The sequence below is a fragment of the Sparus aurata genome, chromosome 4, assembly GCF_900880675.1.
Source record: "Sparus aurata chromosome 4, fSpaAur1.1, whole genome shotgun sequence".
NCBI lineage: Eukaryota > Metazoa > Chordata > Actinopteri > Spariformes > Sparidae > Sparus > Sparus aurata.
In genome coordinates this window covers 34,141,647-34,161,619 of record NC_044190.1, presented here as the reverse complement: position 1 = coordinate 34,161,619, position 19,973 = coordinate 34,141,647, and the positions used below count along the sequence as shown (strand labels likewise).

Below are 19,973 nucleotides of genomic sequence, written 5' to 3'. Positions count from 1 at the left end.
ACTCATGATAAAAGCACATGTTTTTTCATTACTCTATATGAAGTACCTCAGTGTACCTTAAATTATATAATTGGAGAAGAAAAAAAAAAACTCTTAAACCTGTAATCTTATTTTTCATCACTAGATGGAGGTATTGCCTCAAACACTGTACTCGAACACCACGAGGGGCCCTTGATTCATAACTCATACATCCCAGTCTAGTGGGAGGGTATCCATAATCTTGACACACATAACAATGTGTCTATATTCTCTAAGGTCTCCCAAATGTATAAAGAAATGTTGTATGAATGATGGACTATGATGGACTTGCTGTGTGCAAGTCAAAGGTGCAGATAACAGAGGTAGAAACCATAGAATACCATGATAGTAACCAGGAAGAAGACAATACAAGACTGGAGATACATTTACAGTCACATTTTTGTCTTATCATCAAATGCGATGACAGATTTGTTTATCCCAATCTGTGCTATAACACAGATTCAATATTCATTAAACTTATTTAAACTTATATTGTGCTAAAAAGAACTGATTCAAATGAATAACACTTTATAATAACTGTCATTAATAAATGATGCATTTGTTTAGTAGCTTTAGTTCAGTAATTTCACTGTTTGGAATCAATGAAATGGTTCATAAAAAATTTTCTGAGCAATCGTTCAATCATTTTTAACTCTCTAATAGCCATCAAATAATGTTCATAAATGGACTACACAGTATTTATTTATTAACCATTCATCAAGTATGATTTAATACTTTCATACTTAATGTCTCATTGCCTTGTTAACAGGGAAATAATTATTAAATAAAGTTAATTAACTACAAATATGTCATTTCTAATTATATATAATAGTTCAATTTTATGATATGATAGCTATTACCAAATGTGGGATTATTACAGTTTGGGTTATGCAGTGACATTAGAGAACTTAAGCGTGTTATAATCAACCTCTGCTCCATTGATGCATTTTGGGCACTGGGGTGTCATTACTGCATTACCAACTTTTTAACATTTAAACAGCAGAGGAGGGTGCACATTATTTCTTTAAGCCTTTGAGACAGTTACCGTTTATCCCACGAATTATGTCGGCAGTAGGCTAATGGAGCAAGACACTGAAATGATGTTCTACTTATCTCAGTTAAGGCCATTAAACTGGGCAAAGCGTTGAATTGTCACGGAAACCTGTGACACTGCGTCTTTCAGGAAGCTCCTCTCCGCCATCCCCAGTCACATGTCAGACTCCACGAGCTACTGATGTATTCAAGCGCTCTGATTGGCTCCCAACTTTACCGAGCACTTCCACCGCGTACCCGCGTATCCTTCCGCGTCGATTTAATTTATTTAACTATTTTCCGATCCACGTTTGATCATATTAACAAAATCACACATTTGAATACTCTGCGATGAATGTAGTTGATGTGAACGAGCGACGACCTCGTATTTATTGATAATCGATCTGTACTGAGTCGGATGGATATGTCTCAGCATCCCTGCGAAGTAGTTCCCAGAGTAAAGGAGTAGAGAGATCACCTTGAGCTGGTCTCACTGTGACGGCAGATACATCGGTCCAAGCAGTTGCCCAGAGACGTAAGGTGGGTATCCTCAACGGGGACGGCAGGTTATCGATCCTATGAATAGATACTGATAACTTGCGCGGTTACATTACTTCCTTTTAAAACATTTTGTCTTCTATTTGTATCTGTAAGTTAGTTATCGTTACATCGTGCGAGCTGGTAAGTCCGGTAGTATGAGTCACTGGTGTATCCACTCTTTTACTAACTATCTTTTTTATTAGCGTGAGCATGTTTAAACATTCCAATGCAGCTGGACGTATGTGATTAGATTTAATAAGCCATTTTTAGCCCGTCTGTGGGTGTTTGGTACTTGCTCATCAACGTTGTGGTTTAAAAATGCAGTTAATACATTGATAGACTCGGGAGGGGATGTGTGCCTGCTTTGAGCACGTCGTCCTTTTACAAGCTGCTGACATCCTTTTATTAGAAATCACAGTTTTTACGTCTAAAATGATGGAATTAAATGTGATGCGTGAAGTGTTGAACGTTGAGGAATCGCTTCCTGTTGCCTCCTGTAGTAGGTGTGGCCGCTGCGTCTTCGCGGCCTCCCATTGGCTCGTGTCCGTGATGTCTTCAGATCAGGAAAATGTGACGCAGGATGAGAACGTGACCTCTAGCGCATCGTCTGTTCTCTGTATGAGTAAATTATGATAAAATGCTAATGAGTTTGAACTAGTTACACGAATGAATCAAAGCTAAAAACTCATATCCGTTTTAGAAAGTCGTGTATTGTCGTCGTATTCCTCCATGTGGCTGCTGGTTGTATAAATTCATCACGTCCATCCTTTTTTTTTTTTAATCATTCATATTGCCTTACGTAATATTTCACTCAGCTTTGTTTGATCGTTATGATGTCGGAAATAACCAACATGCTATAAATAAGGTTTCAACGTGTGAACATTATCCATAAGCTTCACTGCAGTAGCTTGCTGCAGTGTTGCTATAGATAATAGGCCTTGTTGACACCTAATACATGGAAAAGAAGGGCAGGTCTCACCCTCCCTGTTTTGGCTGAAAAGCTGTTATGTCTTTTAGCTCTCTGTCTACCAGAACTGTGTCCTTGGTATGTGATCATATGTGCCCTGTTTTTAAAGACAGCAGGAAGAAGTAGATTTGATAGAAGCAGGGTTATGAGTGTGCATTTTTAAAAGTGTAATGTCATATCCTTTCTCAAATACATCTACCTTGACAGACATGATACAGGATATTACTAAGGCCGTGTGATATAGCCTGCATATGCTTTATGTCGTGAGAATTGATTGTCTTGTGTATAACGAAATTATCGAAGAGACATTCTGCCATTGCGATGTCCATAATTGGCGGAGTGCCCTCTCGACAAAATCGAGGGTTTTTTTCCCCAAGGGACCAGTCAGGCCATCCTGTCAATGTCAAGAGAAGAGCTCCAAAAAAGGGAACTGCGCAAGGTCTTCCTATTATTTAAATGTAGGTTGATGACCAGGAGTGGAAGCCTTCAGAAAAAACCTTCTATTAACACTTTGCTCAGGTGGTTAAAAGTCTTAAGTCATAGATGAACCCTTACACAATCACTGTTAACTTATTTGATAGCTCTCACAAGTTGATCCAAGTTTTTCTTAGAGTCCAGATGCTGGAACTTACTCATCCTCAGATATGAACAGCTCATGAAACAAACAGCAACATGTACGTACAATTAAGTGATCATTTTAGCTGTGGCTGTTGATGTTTTTCTACTTTAAGATGCACGTTGGCCAGGCAGGTAAGATGATGATGATCTAAGTAGAGCCCATCAGCTACTGCTGATGATAATGGGTGTCAAAACAGCGATTTGTCTGTGCCGGAGGTGCGTGTCCTTGACCTGCTGTTGTGGCGAAGTAGCTGAGCTGGTGGTCAGTACAGCAAACTAGTTATTTTGCAGCTGGCAATGCTCTCAGGCAGCAGCTCCCCACCACTCAATCTGCATATTTGCTGACTAATGCTACGTTGCGCTATGAGCTGGAACTCTACCAATTATGGGTATTCCTTTGGCTTCGCACTCCAACTGACTAACTACACAGAATACATTGAGTTACTCAACTTGATGCAAGGTGCTTGTGTTTAAAATGTGTGTAACTGACATGCATTGAATATGCACAGCATTCACAGTCATCAACCTAAACCCATGCAGTACCCCAACTCAGGTTTGTTTTTGGAGTTTAAAGGCCTACATAGTGAAAGTACCATCGTACGCTGCTAGTATTGGATTACTACAAACAGACATGGTGTTTTATTATTAGCCTTTGCTCCGTTTTTAGACCTGGGGCTCAGTATGACCTATGCTAGTAGTAACATTGGTGTCATATGGAACTGGCGTTTCGTGGGAGAAGGCTCATGTATGTTTACTGTATCGGGGCATGGCGGATGCTTGGTCACAGCAGGCACTCGCCATGTCCTTTATCCTCATTGAAAGGATTTACTCTTGAGCTCCTGAAAGTGTGGTACGTTTGCACGCACGCTGCAGCGGTCAGTTTTGCTGGGACTGCTGTTGCAAGGAGAAGATCGCTGACTGGCAGTGGAGGCTCCAGCACACTGGGGTTGTTGCAGAGGTCTTTGGTAGCGACCTGCCTGTTTGTCCCCAGGAGGAACAGGAAGATCTACTGGGGGTATGTAGTGCAACCTGCAAATGGTGCCTCGGTTGAGTCGATGTGACTGATAGAAACTGTCTCTGTGAGCCACCTAGGATTAGCCCAATGTTACGTCACAGACATAGATAGTACTAAGTGTCATGTCAACCCGATAGCAATGACACTATGGCTGCTAATGATTGTGCAGGGAAGATAAGTGATGAAGAGTCTGTTTGGAAAGACCGTACAAGATGGTTACTAAGTGTATGTTTACAATGAGAGAGTATGATACAAACATAGAAGATGTGAGAAGGGATTGAAGGGGATTATAAGCAGCCAGCTCTAAAGTTAGCCCTGCATCTGTGTCAGGGTTACTATGGCTGCTGTTAGCCTGTGGTGGCTGCTCACTGGCTGTCCCGGGGTCAGGCATGTCAGACCTGTCTTTCCACAACAAGCAGGAGCTGGCAAGCTAGATCCAACAGACCAAGAATATATACTGCACACGGTGAAGTCTTTCATTTTATAGCAAGAGAACATGATTCTTTTGCCAGCCATATTCCCCCCAATGGCTCCAAAAATAACATTTCACCTGAGGATACAGGCAGTATTTGAGGTTGAGTAGCCCGAGGATGACAGGCTGTGACTTGTTCGCTAATGAAATGTGAGCCATGAAAGTAAAGCAAAGACATCTATGCACATATCAGATTCGCTGAGGGAAGATATAAAACAATACACGACACTTGTAATCCATTGGTAGGCCTTGATTTAAAGGGAAAAGGGGCAAAAAATGTTGTTGAAGATAAAATCAGACATGAGGCATAAGAATTCTAGTATATACATACCTTTCTACATGTCACTGTTCTATAGCAGTGGCATTCAAAGTCAGCTATGCTCTGTTGTATTGGGAGTAAATTTACACATTTCTTGACATGCATCTGATTTGTAGTCAGTGCATGGGGCCAAGTAGCAAAACAGCTTGTAAGTGGAGCTGTCTGAAACATAATGTCAAGAGAAGAATCTCTTTTGGACAAATGTGCATCCCCTTTCAGTTTTGCAATTGCAGCTGTCAGTGTTGCATTGTCTTTGAAGCATGCTCCAGACACAGACCTATTAACAAAGATGCTTCACCAAATGGTTCACATAAGCATGTCTGGATAGTTCATTGTCTTGGTTACTGTAGCCCAAAAATTATTAATGATACAAAATATGCAACAGGCCAGGGAAAAAAACAGATGCTCTCATTGAGAAGCTCTAGCAAGCGTCTGATATTTTTATTGGATAAAATGTAATACATCTGATTTGTTATATCACCATATTCATCCTATCATTACATTTTGTAAATAAATGCCAATGAAGCATAGACTTTAGAAGTTTAATTTGGAAGCAAATAATGAATAAATAAAACGGGGAAACGATTTTGAAATGACACACACGACACTTCAGACCTAGACTCAGACTTTCCCCCCCTCTGCAGTCTTTCCAGTGGTTCAGCCCACTCAGATGCCTGCCTCCTCAAGGCTGTGTGTGTGTTGCAGTAGTGGGATGTGACTGTGCTCACGTACAGCACTGGTCTGGCACTGGTCTGCCCCATTGACTCAAGTGTTACATCATCAGCAGCCCCTGTTGAAGGAGTGTGTTGGTATATTGGCTTTGCCTGGAATCCCCCACTATGATGCCTTTTGTATTTATGATGTGATGAGTAAGAGGAGGTCAGACGGCTGGTGTCAACATATTTTCCTCTGAGAGACTCTTAGAAGCCATCCATCTATAATTTGCCATCCCTGTGTTTAATTTCTACCTCCACCTTATACAGTAAATACTACATTAGACTTTGCAGCCTGTTATAAATGGAAGTACCTATTTTGTAATAGTAATGTGAAACCATCCTTGGTACCTTCAAGTTGTTCTTTATTTTTGTGGCTTAGCATGGAGACTAGAGCTAATATAGGTACCAAACGCTTTGTGTATTTATCGTATATTGCATCTCCATTGCAGTATTTAACAAAGTTATCACACATTGCAGTTTCCCCAGATATCCTGCAGGCCTACATGCTAGCTGAGTCGAGATGTACGTGCAGGGCACCACGCTGCAGCCATTAGTCACATGACCTACTCTTTCCAGAAGAAATGCATCATGCCGTTTACGCGGCCAAGATATAAAAAGAAAGGAACACCATGCTCATGGTGTTCTCCAACATTTGCTGACTCGACCACACGCTTTTGAACATAAAACACGTGTAAAGCTCAGCGACAGCATGCAGCAAAAACTGTGCAGGGAAAAGCACACTCATCGAATTGCCGTTCCTCGGCCAGCAGCATATGAAAGACAGGAATCTAGTATTGGTATTTAGTGGTGGCGGAAATGACAATAAAATGCGATACAGCCTGTCACATCAACGAGGAAGTGCTACCTCTTACTACATGTAAGAGTCACCTTGAATTGTTAAAAAGAACAACAGTTCAAGTGAATCTGACTTACAGCAATGACACAGCCTCTGCAGAGGTCACTGGAGTTATCGCTTCAACCAAAAAAGAATACCAAAGGAAAGATAAAGCATTCCATTTATCTGTCCTTGATAACTGATAATGATGACATTGATATTTAAACTCAAGAACGCAAGATTGTCACATCAAGGGCTGGCAGATATTCTAATTGGCCGTTTAAGTCCAGCATGCGTTGAGTGGACCAGAAACAGATGAGGGGTTGTTCCTTTTTAGAGATGCACAAGTTTGTACCTGTTGTTCCACAAAAGAAGCCGGCAGTGAGAGTGTCCCATGTTGAACTGCACTTTAATTTGTAATTTAAACCGTGGGAACCTGATCTCTCCACTGGGTGGTCTGGACAGTGGCGTGTGTTCTGAGTGGCCTGGTAGACATTCATTATAATTTTAAGGCAATTGAGTAAAATGCATATATAAAGCCTGAACTTAAAAATGATTATATTAAACATTATTGCATTGTGTTGATGGGAAATGATGATGAAAAGTAAAAATGGTTTGCACATCCAACCCCAAGTGGGTACAGGTAAAGAAGTCATTGTATTGCAGGCACTTAATCATTTTAGATTGCCAGATTTTTTTAGATTTGCAAGCTTCCAAGTATTTAGCAGCAAGAATCTCTAAATGAATGAAGTGATATTTGATAAAGCTGAATACCTGCTTGTTATGAAGCCCGGTTTGAATAATGTCATAGTCAAGTTTGGCCAGTTTCCATCCATCTAATTATTGCTCAGGCCCACAGCTTGAATCTGACATGTTTATACTAGTTACTGTGCCATCAGATTGGCTGTTCAGCCAAGCATTTCAGCCTCAGTCAGCCGTGTTGTAGTTATGTAACAACCACAGCCAGAGCCGTAGTAGAAGCTGCATTCCTCGTCGTTATAGTTTAGAAAGGGCACACCCTGCTCACATAAACCCACCTTATTGACTGTTTGCAGAAACATTCCAGATGTCAGTGTATACAGTTTCACATAGTTCTCAGTGTTTCTCACATGTGGCCTATAAAATTAAAGAAGACCATGTATGCTAAGATGGGTCACCAAATATACCAGGACAGCCTTCCCCAAGTAAAGACTGGTGGAGAAAAAAGAAGTGTCTCAGGCAAGCCACACATCCCTGCACTCTGTTTGCACTTGACAGTATTGCGCAATTCATAACCACTCAGGATTTGATGTAACATCACCTCTTCTGTGCCTCCATGTGCAGTGTACAGTACAGTGCGTTTTCACCGTTTTTGGCCCAAAAAAAGGAGTAATGAAAGTGTCGTGATGCAAGCCTGGCAATCCCAGCCCCGAAGATGAGCTCAGTGATGGTGTTGTTGCCATGGGTGACTCAGGAAGAAGTGGGTGGGGGGGGAACAGAATGTACAATACGGTGGAGCAGCTCAGTAAGCTATACTGCTCTACTCTCAGTGTGAGTATGGAGGGCTGAATGATATGCAGAACAAATCATGTTGCAAGGATTCTGAGAAATACTGCAATTGGGATTTGAGTCACAATTTTACCTGGAAGGGTAGTTACTGAATTTCATTTTCAGAGAAATGTTTTTTCAATGATTAGATTTTTCTGGAGTCTGTATCAAACAAGCATGTTCTCTTACATTTTTGAAGAATATGATTGTGACACATTTACCTTTTTATACAAAAATTGCAGATTCTGCGATTTCCTTTTTGCGATTGACTATATATTGTGATTTTGCTAATGTTTCGTTTTATCGTTCAGCCCCTGTACAGTGCATGTTCTTTTTGCATTTTATGGTTGATGTTCATGCATCTGTTATTAAACTATACGCAGTTGGAAGCTACCTGTAAGAGCGGGAGTGTTTCTTCACAGTCAACATAAGTGTACATTTATCCACCATATAAGCTGCTGATTGTGCAATCTAAAAGGCAAATAGTAACTCAAGATAAGTCAGTGATGTGCAAAGTATGTCACAAGTCCCCATTATTTGAAAAGAATGCCAGTGGTGATATTTCATAACTCAATCTTAGTCTTTATTGTCCTTAGTCATGGTTCGCTGAGGTTAGACGGAGATGGTTGTGCTGCGAATGAATAGCAGTTCTTTGTCTGTTTGTCCACTTGAACTACAGCAGTCAACATAATTAATTGATTAACTCTCTCGGCCATTCTCCTTTCCTTTGGCTTCACTACCACAAGGTCAGCTGCACAGCAGGATTGGTTACAGTATGTTGTTAAGAACACTCAGTGGATATAGGGCCTTTTAATAGATTGCCAGTCTGACCTCAGTGGGAAATAAATCCCCAACTCTACAACTCTTAACCTACCTAGGTATGGATGAATACAACCAGCCAAATACCATCAAGCTTTGACTTGAGGCGTACCTGATGTAAACGATATAACCAGCAATAGAAACTTTTGAAAAGATCAAGGAAGTCAAAGAATCCTGGACAAAATTACCATCAGAGCTGTCATTTGCAATCACTGTGTCCTCTGTCATACCTATGATTCCGTCTTTTTTTTTTTCCTGCAGGATTTCTACAGTTGCCCCATCAAACACCATGCCTCAAACAAAGACTCAAGACATGGGCTCTGCCTTCATTCAGACACAGCAGCTTAATGCTGCCATGGCTGACACCTTCCTGGAACACATGTGCCTGCTGGACATCGACTCCGAGCCCACCACTGCACGCAACACTGGCATCATCTGCACCATCGGTTGGTCCTCACTATCAGTTAGCATTTTAGTCGCTGAGGGATATGGTTGCTTTTGATAGATACCTGACAGAGCTGACCCATTACAGCTTTTCTCCTCAGCAAAAACTAGTGTGTCTTCTACATGTAATCTGGATATGCATGTCAGTGGATAAAGAGAAAAAATAAAAAAAATAAGCATTCAATAATTGATCTATTTCTCTTAATGATCAGGCAATATTTCAAAAGTTATGCTTTGTCTTAATCCTTTACTTTCAATGACTGCCTGCAGGGCCAGCCTCCCGGTCTGTGGAGATGCTGAAAGAGATGATCAAATCCGGAATGAACATCGCTCGCATGAACTTCTCCCATGGCTCACATGAGGTGGGTCTATCCACAGTTTTGACTACTGTGTAAATGTCTTGGGCCGGTACAGCTAACCAATCACATTGTTAAGTCACGTTGCAAACTGCTGATAATTTTCATCAAACAAGGTTCTGTGCTCTATCACAGAATGGCTTTGTTTGGTATGTTGATCTTCGTGGCAGTCTTTGCTTATCTTGTCTAGCCTTTTTTCTTTTTTTTAACTTTTCAAGCAGCTTTGGTAACTCTGCATAAAACAGTTATGGTGAAAGTAAATGGTCAACAGTGCTTGCAGGGAACAAGCACGTAATTTATTATGCCAATCAGCTTTAACTTTAAGCAAGACTTGGCAAGCCAGCATGAATGAGAAAATATAGTTTGTCACACAATGGCAAGTATTTATACCTTTCAGTTTTTTGATAAGACACATGATTAAAGTAGCTTAGATCAGCTGCAGATCTCATCTGAAAGTGCAATTGGATATAAGCCAGTGAACAATAGTCAGTGGCACTATTTTAAAGTAATATTCAAAAGCAGCCTTCAACAAAATGTACCTATTGTATCCTAAAACAAACTGGATTTTAAAAAGGGAGTTGGATTATGATTCCCATCTGTCAGTGCAAGTTCTCATTTAAAAGCCAGTTAAGTTATAAACTTAAAGGATTTGTTTCACTTTTACCAAACCAAACAAACCCAAGAGGTGGAAGCCATGGGAGACGGACACTGACTGACTGCCACCAGCTTAGTCAGTCTGGGTGACCTGAATCTCCCTGGCAACCCGACTCTCCTGCTGGGTGAAATAAGAGAATCCTGTCTCTTGGGTGGTCATAATTGTCAACCTTCTATTCAATCCAAATAAAGAGACACACAAGAAGTGGTACTCTTCAAACACATTTGAGAAGCATTTCATGGTGTCACACTCTTTGAAGGTGCACTGTTTGTGGCATTTTCAAAAGACTTGTATGTATGGATACATAAAAATCACAAAGATTAAATTGGCTGGGAATACATAAATGATAACATCTGACATCTTGAAGTCCTCCCCTGTCAGTTTGTGTGGTTTGGATTATTTCAGCACAGTGCAAGGTTGGATTCTAGATTCGGAGAACTGCAAAAGTAACCAGGGCTTTGTTGGCTTGGGCTGCTATAAATACGTCATGTGCAGCTTCCTGCCCTGCCTTTATCTCCTCAGCAGGCAGTATGCCTAGACTCTTAGTGTGTGTGTGTCTGTGTAACCAAAGCAACACCAAGGTCAGTCAACTTTTAACTAAAGTGGGAAGTAGAAAGTAGATTATGATGCAAATCCAGAAAGTCACATTTCTTAAGGCCACTTTTGATAATGTTGATGGACATTAAATGGAGTTTCACTAAACACTAAACTTGACTACATGGATTATAAATTCATTCACTCTGACCTATACACGGTCACCTGCTCTGCATTCACTTCCCTACCTAGGAGTGTCTACCTTGTCTCTGTCTATCACTCAAAGGCTGCAGCACATCATCCTTATGATTGATTCTGGCCTCACATGTAACTTCAACTTTCTGAAGCTAACTTTTCCAACACCATAGCCTCAGTGCTGGACTATGTAAGCGTTTTTTCGTCTTTTACAGATGCTGACACCATCCAGGTTCTCTTTCAGTCAGTGTGGTGCAGCTCTGTGTGAAAAGGCAACCAATGTGATTACCTGCCACTTAAGTTATTACTGAAAGCTCTGCTCGCCCATGTGGTCCACGTCAGCCATGTGCGGCAGACAGACGTTTCTTTTTTCAAAGTCACAACCATCGGGCTACGTGTTCACTCACCCACACTAATGGGAAAAGACTGCTGCATCAGTCTCATGACACAGCCGAACTTCTCATCACTTCCTAAAGCATTGTGTAGCCGAGTTCGTCATTTCCTGGGCAAATGTGCACCTACCTTCATTGTTTCGGGTGGAATTTTAGGCTGTGGATGGTTTGAACAAAGTCAGACCCACAAGTCTTTTGGAAGTCTGTTTACATTACTAATTGTAATATGATTTAGATTGTTTGGTTTTGTTGTGTCTATTGTTCAACGCAGACTTCATTGAGGAATTTCTTCCTGAGGAACGCTGCACTTCCTCAGCTCGCAATTTCATAAGTTTGAGGCAGGAGACATTGTAATCCACGCAAGCGGTAAAGTGAAACATGTGCTCAAGGACATTTGCTTACGATGACACTTTATATCTGTATATTGCTACTCCATAAGGGCTACTGTATGATATGTAATCAAAGGACTTGTTTAATGAGGTTTTATTCAAAAGCCTTTTAAATGTAAGGGCTGATTCCTCAATAAAAGTTAGAGTGTCGGTAAGTGTGATAGAAAGAACTGTATGACCTCTTTGTGACGGTGACAGCATGACTCATGTTTATGACTGTGTGAGTTGTCAGACGCACCTTATCTTTTAATTACCGTGGCCTGATTAAACCTGTATCTCACTGCAACTATATTACCAGTGCCTGCTGCCAAATTTCTTTCTTTTCAACGTGTTTGACAGCAGCAGCAGATTGGTTTGAAATCCCTGCAGTTCAGTATCTTGCGTAGTTTTCTCTTCATATGTATATTTGTTTATTTATGTTAAACTTCTCTTCCTTTCTGTAGTACCATGCAGAGACCATCAAGAATGTGCGTAAGGCATGCGAGAGCTTCGAGCCTGGCAGTATCCAGTACAGACCTATTGGTATTGCCCTGGACACCAAGGGCCCAGAGATCAGGACCGGCCTCATCCAGGGAGTGAGTTCTTGCTTTGCTTGTTCTTATAATGGCTTTAATAGCTGCTATTGACAATCGAGAACATTTTCCATGAAGATGACCCAAAAACATATGTCTGTTAATGATTTGACAGAGCGGTACAGCTGAGGTGGAGCTGAAGAAGGGCAACATGATCAAGATCACTTTGGACGATGCAAACATGGAGAACTGCAGCGAGGAGCTCCTCTGGCTCGACTACAAAAACATCACCAAAGTGGTGGAAATTGGCAGCAAGATCTACATTGACGACGGACTCATATCGCTGCAGGTCAAGGAGATTGGTGAGTGGAGAGCATAGATGCAGTCGGACATATAAAACCTCTCATGATCCTTTAGAATATTCATAGAACGCTGTTATTCATGATCACCGGATGAACAATCCAATCATATTTTCTTGTTCTCCAGGTTCTGATTTCCTCATGTGCGAGATTGAGAACGGTGGCACCCTGGGCAGCAAGAAGGGAGTGAACCTCCCCGGTGCTGCCGTAGATCTGCCTGCTGTTTCAGACAAGGACGTCAAAGACCTGCAGTTCGGTGTGGAGCACGGAGTCGACATGGTCTTCGCCTCCTTCATCCGCAAAGCAGCCGATGTGCACGCCGTCAGAGCAGTCCTGGGAGAGAAGGGCAAAGACATCAAGATCATCAGCAAACTTGAGAACCACGAGGGTGTGCGCAGGTGTGTGTGTTTGTGTTTGTGTGTATGAACTGCTGCAGTCTTCCTTGGTTGGCTTAACAACAAGGTCGTTTATGTAAATTTGTGGTTGTGGTTATGAAGTGGCAGCTGTGAAAAGCACTGTTTTATGAACCCGTCCTTTTTACAAGGCCTTAAAAATCGTAACCATCAAGAATGATGTCCAGTTTTACTTGATCAAACTTTCATTTTCTGTCTTCTGTGCAGATTTGATGAGATCATGGAGGCCAGCGATGGCATCATGGTTGCCCGTGGTGACCTGGGAATTGAGATCCCCACAGAAAAGGTCTTCCTTGCTCAGAAGATGATGATCGGTCGCTGCAACAGAGCTGGCAAGCCAATCACATGCGCCACTCAGGTTAGATTAAAGCACATGCTTTATGTCTTCATAAAGACATAAAGCACCTGGCAGCTTATATGTGTCAGTATCCTCAGCTATGCAAATACGAAATGAGGGCAGTAAAACCTCCGTAAAACGCATTGTTTGCATTCATTATGTTTGTACCGCTCAAAAGATTATGAGATCTGTTTATTTGTGTGCGTTACCCTCTAACACTTCACATAAACACCATTCAGATGTTGGAGAGCATGATCAAGAAGCCCAGACCCACGCGTGCTGAGGGCAGCGACGTTGCCAACGCCGTGCTGGACGGAGCCGACTGCATCATGCTGAGCGGAGAGACCGCCAAGGGAGACTATCCCCTGGAGGCAGTACGCACACAGCACATGGTGAGTTAACGTACCTAAAATACAACGGCAGCACACGTTAGAAAAAGAGTTTCTGTGTTCTCCTCAACACATCTGTGGCTCATTCAGTTTCCCGATGAATCTTCTTTTTTCCCCCCTTGCCTGTCAGCTGCTAAAGAAAGTTTCACTAAGACCGTTCTGCCGGCTGGAAACGCCTCTTTTCTATAGTCTTTTATCTATCCACTTATTGCAGTTAAGATATGCTAACGAATAATCAGTCATTAACTGATTGATCACCATTATACATTTTATCAGTTTAAGATAACATAATTGACAGTGCACAAGGTTGCCGCAACCTTATTCATGCATCCCTGAGGTATTCCAGCTGTGCAGATGATTTAAATGGCCCGTGCATTGTTTCCATACAATAGTGGAAAGTGTAACTCTCCTTAATGACATGTTGGGACATCTTAGTCCACTCAGACCGAGGTAAACGCATGCGGCCTCCTCCTCCTCCTCACCTAACAAATTCACCACACTGTTCTTCTTATTTTGACCTGGTTTTCCCAACCTGATCCACCCAAATTCAAGTCAACAAGGATTTATAGCGCACACATGTGTAACCCCAACCTACATAGATACATTTGTATTCTTAAATAACAAGCAGAAACAGCCACTTTGAGTGATGCCACCCTCCAGAAATGAAACATTTCTACACAGTGGGGCTTCAAATTGCATTTAAAGTGCATTTATGGAGGATAGAGTGTGTTTATATATCTGTATTGTATAAGCTTTTAATGATTTATCAATTGATGATCATCGAAAATGCTGCTAACGGTTTCAGAAAACTGCTTAAAATGTGTTTTTCTGTGATCCTATATTTGTTCATTGTGTATTGCTAGTCAGGGACAGATGCAGGTAGAACAACTTTTTGAAGCCTTAGACTCATTAATAATGAAATCCTACATTAATATCACAGTTGATATCAGTCAGTTGCATGGATGGATAATGCAGTCAGTGCCGTCTTGCCTGTCCTTCGTTGCTCAGGCCTTTCTTGGCTAACCTCCACTGTTCTCGGCTACACTGTTTCTGCACTGCTATGCAGATGCAGGAGTGACTCAGCAGTGCTGCAGCTCCTGCCTTTGAGCTTGTCACCCTCATACTGACGCTGCATGAGAGGCCTCACAATCCAAAGTAAACCACACTTACTGACCTAAAACCAGACCTTTTTATCAATCCCTATAAAATCATACGGACCAAATCTGCTCTAAGCTGCTTTTGCTCTCAGGCTGTCTTTGTCTTTGTCTTTTTCTCATTGACTTTAATCTGTATAAGGCTTTTCTTGTGATTGCGCTGTTCTTTTCTTGACTGTCGTTAACCGTGTCTTCATACTTGTGTGTGTGTGTGCTGTATTTTAACTCTCAGCTCCCCTTTTTTTTAACCTCCAGTTGACTAAAAGGAAATTTCCCAGTAGTCCAAATCTATTGCTGTCATTTTATATTAGAAAGCTCAGCTCTGTTGATTTTATTCCTTGATTACTTGATTTGGATTTCTTTATTTTTTTTAAATCATGAAGTTGAATAATGCTTTTGAAAATGTTAATCTCAGCAGTTCAGTTGTCTTACACCTGATTAACATGGGTTGATTTGTACTATTTTGGTGTAATAGCTCATGTAAATTGCTGTGGTTAAATTTTGACCCTTGGATATGTTTTAATGATTATGTTTCCCTGTTTCCCCGCACTAACTGCACACCTAACCACCTCCATTCACCGTTCCTCCTGTCCTTTCCTTCTGTCTGAACGTTTCTTAAACTTCTGTTTGTCTCTCTAACGTTGTCCCTCTCTTGTCCCATGACCCGGTCCTCTTCTCCTTTTCTTCCACCCATTTTCCTCATTTTCCGTCTGTGTGTGCCTGGTGTGGGAATGCCTTTGCTTGATGCATCCTACCCTCACTTGTGTCAGATTGCTCGTGAAGCCGAGGCAGCCATGTTCCACCGGCAGGTGTTTGAGGACCTGCGCCGCTCCACGCCGCACTGCACAGACCACGCTGAGGCTATTGCAATCGGCGCTGTTGAGGCATCCTTTAAGAGCTTAGCCTCTGGGATGATTGTGCTCACTGGCTCTGGAAGGTAGGCAGGGTACCTGGTCCTGGCAGGTCAATGAGGACAATGATGTCGGTACTTCAGCAGTCTGAGAGGGAGGGTAGGGCCAGACAGGGACTGACTGTGGAGGTAACTGGGAGAGGCTGGCAAACACTGCAAGTAGACTGCTGCTTTTTATCTGTGAACAAATTTAAAAACTAGAAAAAAGGGCCTTGGCCCAAAAGTTTGACATTTTTTGTGTTTTGCTTCAGTGTCCAAACTACCAGTTAGCTTGTCATTAAACCAACAGCTAACCTTATTCAACCAGGAGTCTACCTATCCATTTGCCGGTCACTCCCAGTGGTGTGAATGACTCGGCGTGCAGCAGCAGTCATGTGTGTGATTGAGAGTAACCCCCCGACCCTTCCCTCATGGTCCCTGTGGGCTCAGATAGCACGGGAGGCCGAGGCGGCCGTCTTCCACAGGCAGCTGTTCGAGGAGCTGAGGAGACACTCCAAAGTGACCAGAGACCACTCTGAGGCTGTAGCTGTCGGCGCCGTCGAGTCATCCTTCAAATGCTGCGCTAGTGCCCTCATTGTTCTCACCAAGACTGGGAGGTAAGACAGAGAAGCATAGAGGGGAATTGATCATGGTCCCTGAAGGTAAGCTGTTGCCAATTACATGACAACCTGTCCCAACAAAGCTCCTGATTCACACCTAATGTGCTCTTACGCGCCCCCTCCTCCTGTGATATGTGCGTGTGTGTCTGATGTGTGCTGTTACAGAGGGTGGGTGGAGATAGCAGGAGTGAGCGTGAGGGTTGTCATCAGCCCCGTCCCGATGTCCATCTTTCACACACTTAGATTTGTGAATCATGTGATATTAAAATAGAGTGCTACCACACAGCTTCATGTACATGTATATTATTTTGGGACACTTCTTTCGGCATCCCTGTTTTTAACATTGTACCGCTGTGGGTAAGCAAAGTCTGCCTACTGCAGTTCTGTCCCACAGAAGGTCAAATACACAGTGGAAACGTCCTGAGGCCTCACTGGTTTAATGGGGATGCACATTAAACCAGTGATGCGCATTTGTGTGTTGGGGTGGACATTTGGATAGGGCCAGTGTTATCACCTGTTTCCCAGGATTGATTGGACGTTTACAGTCTCTGCTCAGCTTCTCTGTTAGTTATGACACAGCAATAAATGTTTTTTTTCAATTCAGTCGTGCTCTGCAAAACCTCAACTAGAGGTCAGACTGTCTAAAAACATCTGTGTATGTGGGGTGCGGTGTTGATAACCACATTCAACACTTTATGCATACTAGTTTCTTGCAGATGAGTTCTTGGTAGGATTCAATGTTAATGGGTAATACAGTGCTAATAAAGTTATTCAATCGAAGGCTTTAGACAATAACAATTTCAAATTCTGCTTTTCAGTGTATACCTGAATGCTCTTTACACTTTTTCTAAACAATACTACATGCTGACATGGTATCTGAGCAGTTTAGGGTTTTTCCCACTAAATCAACTCTGGTTATTGAACCTTAAACCACTTCAGGTTAAGGAAGACCTGTAACTTTTTGGTTCCTATTTTCTAACTTCATGGTGGTAGAAAAGAGGCATTTGTGATGTTAACACCAAGAGTGAATTATTAATAGTTAAGTAAATGAACCTGTTCAGCTGTACCCTACCCTCATCATCATAAATTCAATTTAATTAAAAAAAACTTTATTTGTCCTCAGGGGGCCATTAAAGGCACATGGAGTAGTTGTACACAGACACCAACAAGTCAGATGGAATTAAATATACTAAATAAACTTAATTATCAGGTCATAAAGCTGAAATCATCAATAGTTTAAGGAGAGATGCTCCACATGTGATTAAAGTGAGGTAATCCTGTTTACTTAGCTGTGCGTTTCTGTGCGTGCATGTGCAGGTCCGCCCACCTGATCTCAAGGTACAGGCCCCGTGCCCCCATCCTGGCCGTCACCCGTAACGCCCAGACAGCTCGCCAAGCCCACCTGTACCGCGGCATCTTCCCAGTCCTCTACACCAAGCCCGCCCACGATGTGTGGGCAGAGGATGTCGACATGCGCGTCAACTTTGCCATGGACGTGGGTAAGTGTCTGCGGCAGTTCTGATCGTATTGTGCAGCCGTTTAACAATGCAGAAGAACATGGAAAAAATAGTGAGCTTTGAGCCAAGACACTGCTGAACACAACGTAACACCACAGATAAGCATTGTTAAGTAAATTGTGTCTTTTTATTTGTTTAATTTCCAGGCAAGGCTCGAGGCTTCTTCAAAGTGGGAGACGTTGTCATCATCTTGACCGGCTGGCGTCCAGGCTCCGGTTACACCAACACCATGCGCGTGGTTCCAGTGGCTTGAGCAGCCAACGGGGCTCCTCCGCTTCCTCCCTCCTTCATATATCTGTCATAGCTCTCCACCCAACAATGCACTCCAGCTCATAGCCCTTACTCATCCGACACCTGGGCTGACAGAGTCATCCTCTGAACAATTTAGGCAATAAGGCGGAAAGAAACTAAAAATATAAAGTATAGCCCTCATGGGAAAAAAGAGCTGTTTTGGGTGGTAGTGGAGGGCTTGATCCATGCAATTCCACTTTACTTCTCCATTCCTTTCACATCGATTCTCTCAATCAAACCAGTCTGCAGGGCCTCAGATTTAATACACCCCGACCAGAAACTGCTGTATTTATTCACTCCCAAAAAAGTTGTGCGTTTATTAAAAGCGAAGCAGTCCGAGAGTGAATGCATCCTGGTCCGTGTGCATGCGCATACTGCCTCTCGTTTAGGCGGGGCTGGTGGCGGGGCAGGCTGAGCTCGACACAGAGCACCTTGAGTACTGGCACGGTTTACTAATCACACTCCTCTGCCGATAAAACGAACAAACTTGTGGCGTCCTAAAAAAGTCAAAGGGCTCCTCCCACAGCGCAGCCTCGCTTCCACCACTCCACCCAAACGGGTTCTTCTGTAGTGCTGTTTGTATGAAGTGTCCTCTCTTAGTGCCAGCTTTCATTGTATTTACTTGTATCTGTAAGTGTTGCACTCCTAATCTACTCCACAATGTTTCATTCGATATTATACTTGACTTTTGTGAATGGTAAAGTTGTGTTTCTGGACATCCGATTCTACTTATATTTTGTCTGACTATAGAGAAATGTTAGTTTTGGATGTCCGCTCCGGAGGTGTTTGAGCTAGTTACTGTATTCGTGTTGTTAGATGTGACATAAAAGCCTTTACATTTCTTTGCATTTGGATCATATCTAAGTTGGCACTTATGAATCATGTGTGGTTCACTAAAGTTAACTGATATGAATGAGCACTTTGAGGTTTTTTTTTTCCACAGGGATCTGATGAGGGGGTGAAGCTCTGTCCCTGATGGGCAGAGCTCCACTGCTCGTCGCTTTCTCTCATGTTAGTGAATCACTGTAGCCGTCTTCATATGTCTAACATGCTTTGGATTGTACCGCTAGAGTGTAAGAACTAAATGTAAAGGACTATTCTAATTTTAGCTGGTGTACTGAGCTGTCCTTAAAGGCTGGATTTCCATCAATAAAAGAGATGAGCACTTATTTCACGCTGTCTTGTAAATGATTTGTTTCTAAATGAATAATGTTTGTTATACTTTAATTCTGTTACATGGGAAATGTTGAAAGTTAAGAGAGGTTAAAGTCTGCACCAAGAGAACCTCCTCTCTCCCACAGAAAACTCTGCTCCAGAAACGCCACATCACTAGTCCCGCCTTTGACTCTGTGAGTTGATTCATACCTTTGGATAATTTGAGACAGGCGGCTGTGAGCTGACCAATCAGAACGGACTGGATATTCAGGAGGAGGGGCCTTAAAGACACTCTTTTGAGACACTTTTTGGCACCACAGCACATTTACATAAAGTGAAGCTTTCTAGTGAAACATTATGGACACAAAACTATTAAATATCATTGAAAATACGGTACAGACCTTTTATAAGACTTGGGTGTAGCAGCCTTTTTGGCACCATCATTGCTAAATCATGTAAAATCAATGTGAGGAGCATCAAAACTAAATGCATGC

The 19,973-nt window shown here is 42.2% G+C and overlaps 1 protein-coding gene across 2 annotated transcripts; it reads left to right on the top strand.

The window, feature by feature from the left end:
* Positions 1–1,405: 1,405 nt before the first annotated feature.
* pkma (pyruvate kinase M1/2a) lies at positions 1,406–19,493 on the top strand. 2 transcript variants are annotated; one of them, XM_030415554.1, is made up of 11 exons: positions 1,406–1,590; positions 9,140–9,324; positions 9,593–9,684; positions 12,287–12,418; positions 12,531–12,717; positions 12,842–13,112; positions 13,335–13,485; positions 13,704–13,856; positions 16,347–16,513; positions 17,834–18,015; positions 18,180–19,493. In XM_030415554.1, exons 2-11 carry the CDS (start codon positions 9,168–9,170, stop codon positions 18,284–18,286), a joined length of 1,599 nt encoding a protein of 532 aa, XP_030271414.1. In that variant the 5' UTR covers positions 1,406–1,590; positions 9,140–9,167; the 3' UTR covers positions 18,287–19,493. The 2 variants fall into 2 exon arrangements, with proteins under 2 accessions (XP_030271414.1, XP_030271413.1); XM_030415553.1 differs by lacking the exon at positions 16,347–16,513 and adding an exon at positions 15,778–15,944 and having other exon boundaries at positions 1,424–1,590.
* Positions 19,494–19,973: the final 480 nt, after the last annotated feature.

Bases quoted from the DNA above. Each gene is read 5' to 3' on its own strand.
- pkma (XM_030415554.1), top strand. From the start codon at position 9,168: ATGCCTCAAACAAAGACTCAAGACATGGGCTCTGCCTTCATTCAGACA. The intron at 9,325-9,592 runs GTTGGTCCTCAC...GACTGCCTGCAG, and splicing joins TGGCATCATCTGCACCATCG to GGCCAGCCTCCCGGTCTGTG. The intron at 13,857-16,346 runs GTGAGTTAACGT...CTGTGGGCTCAG, and splicing joins CAGTACGCACACAGCACATG to ATAGCACGGGAGGCCGAGGC.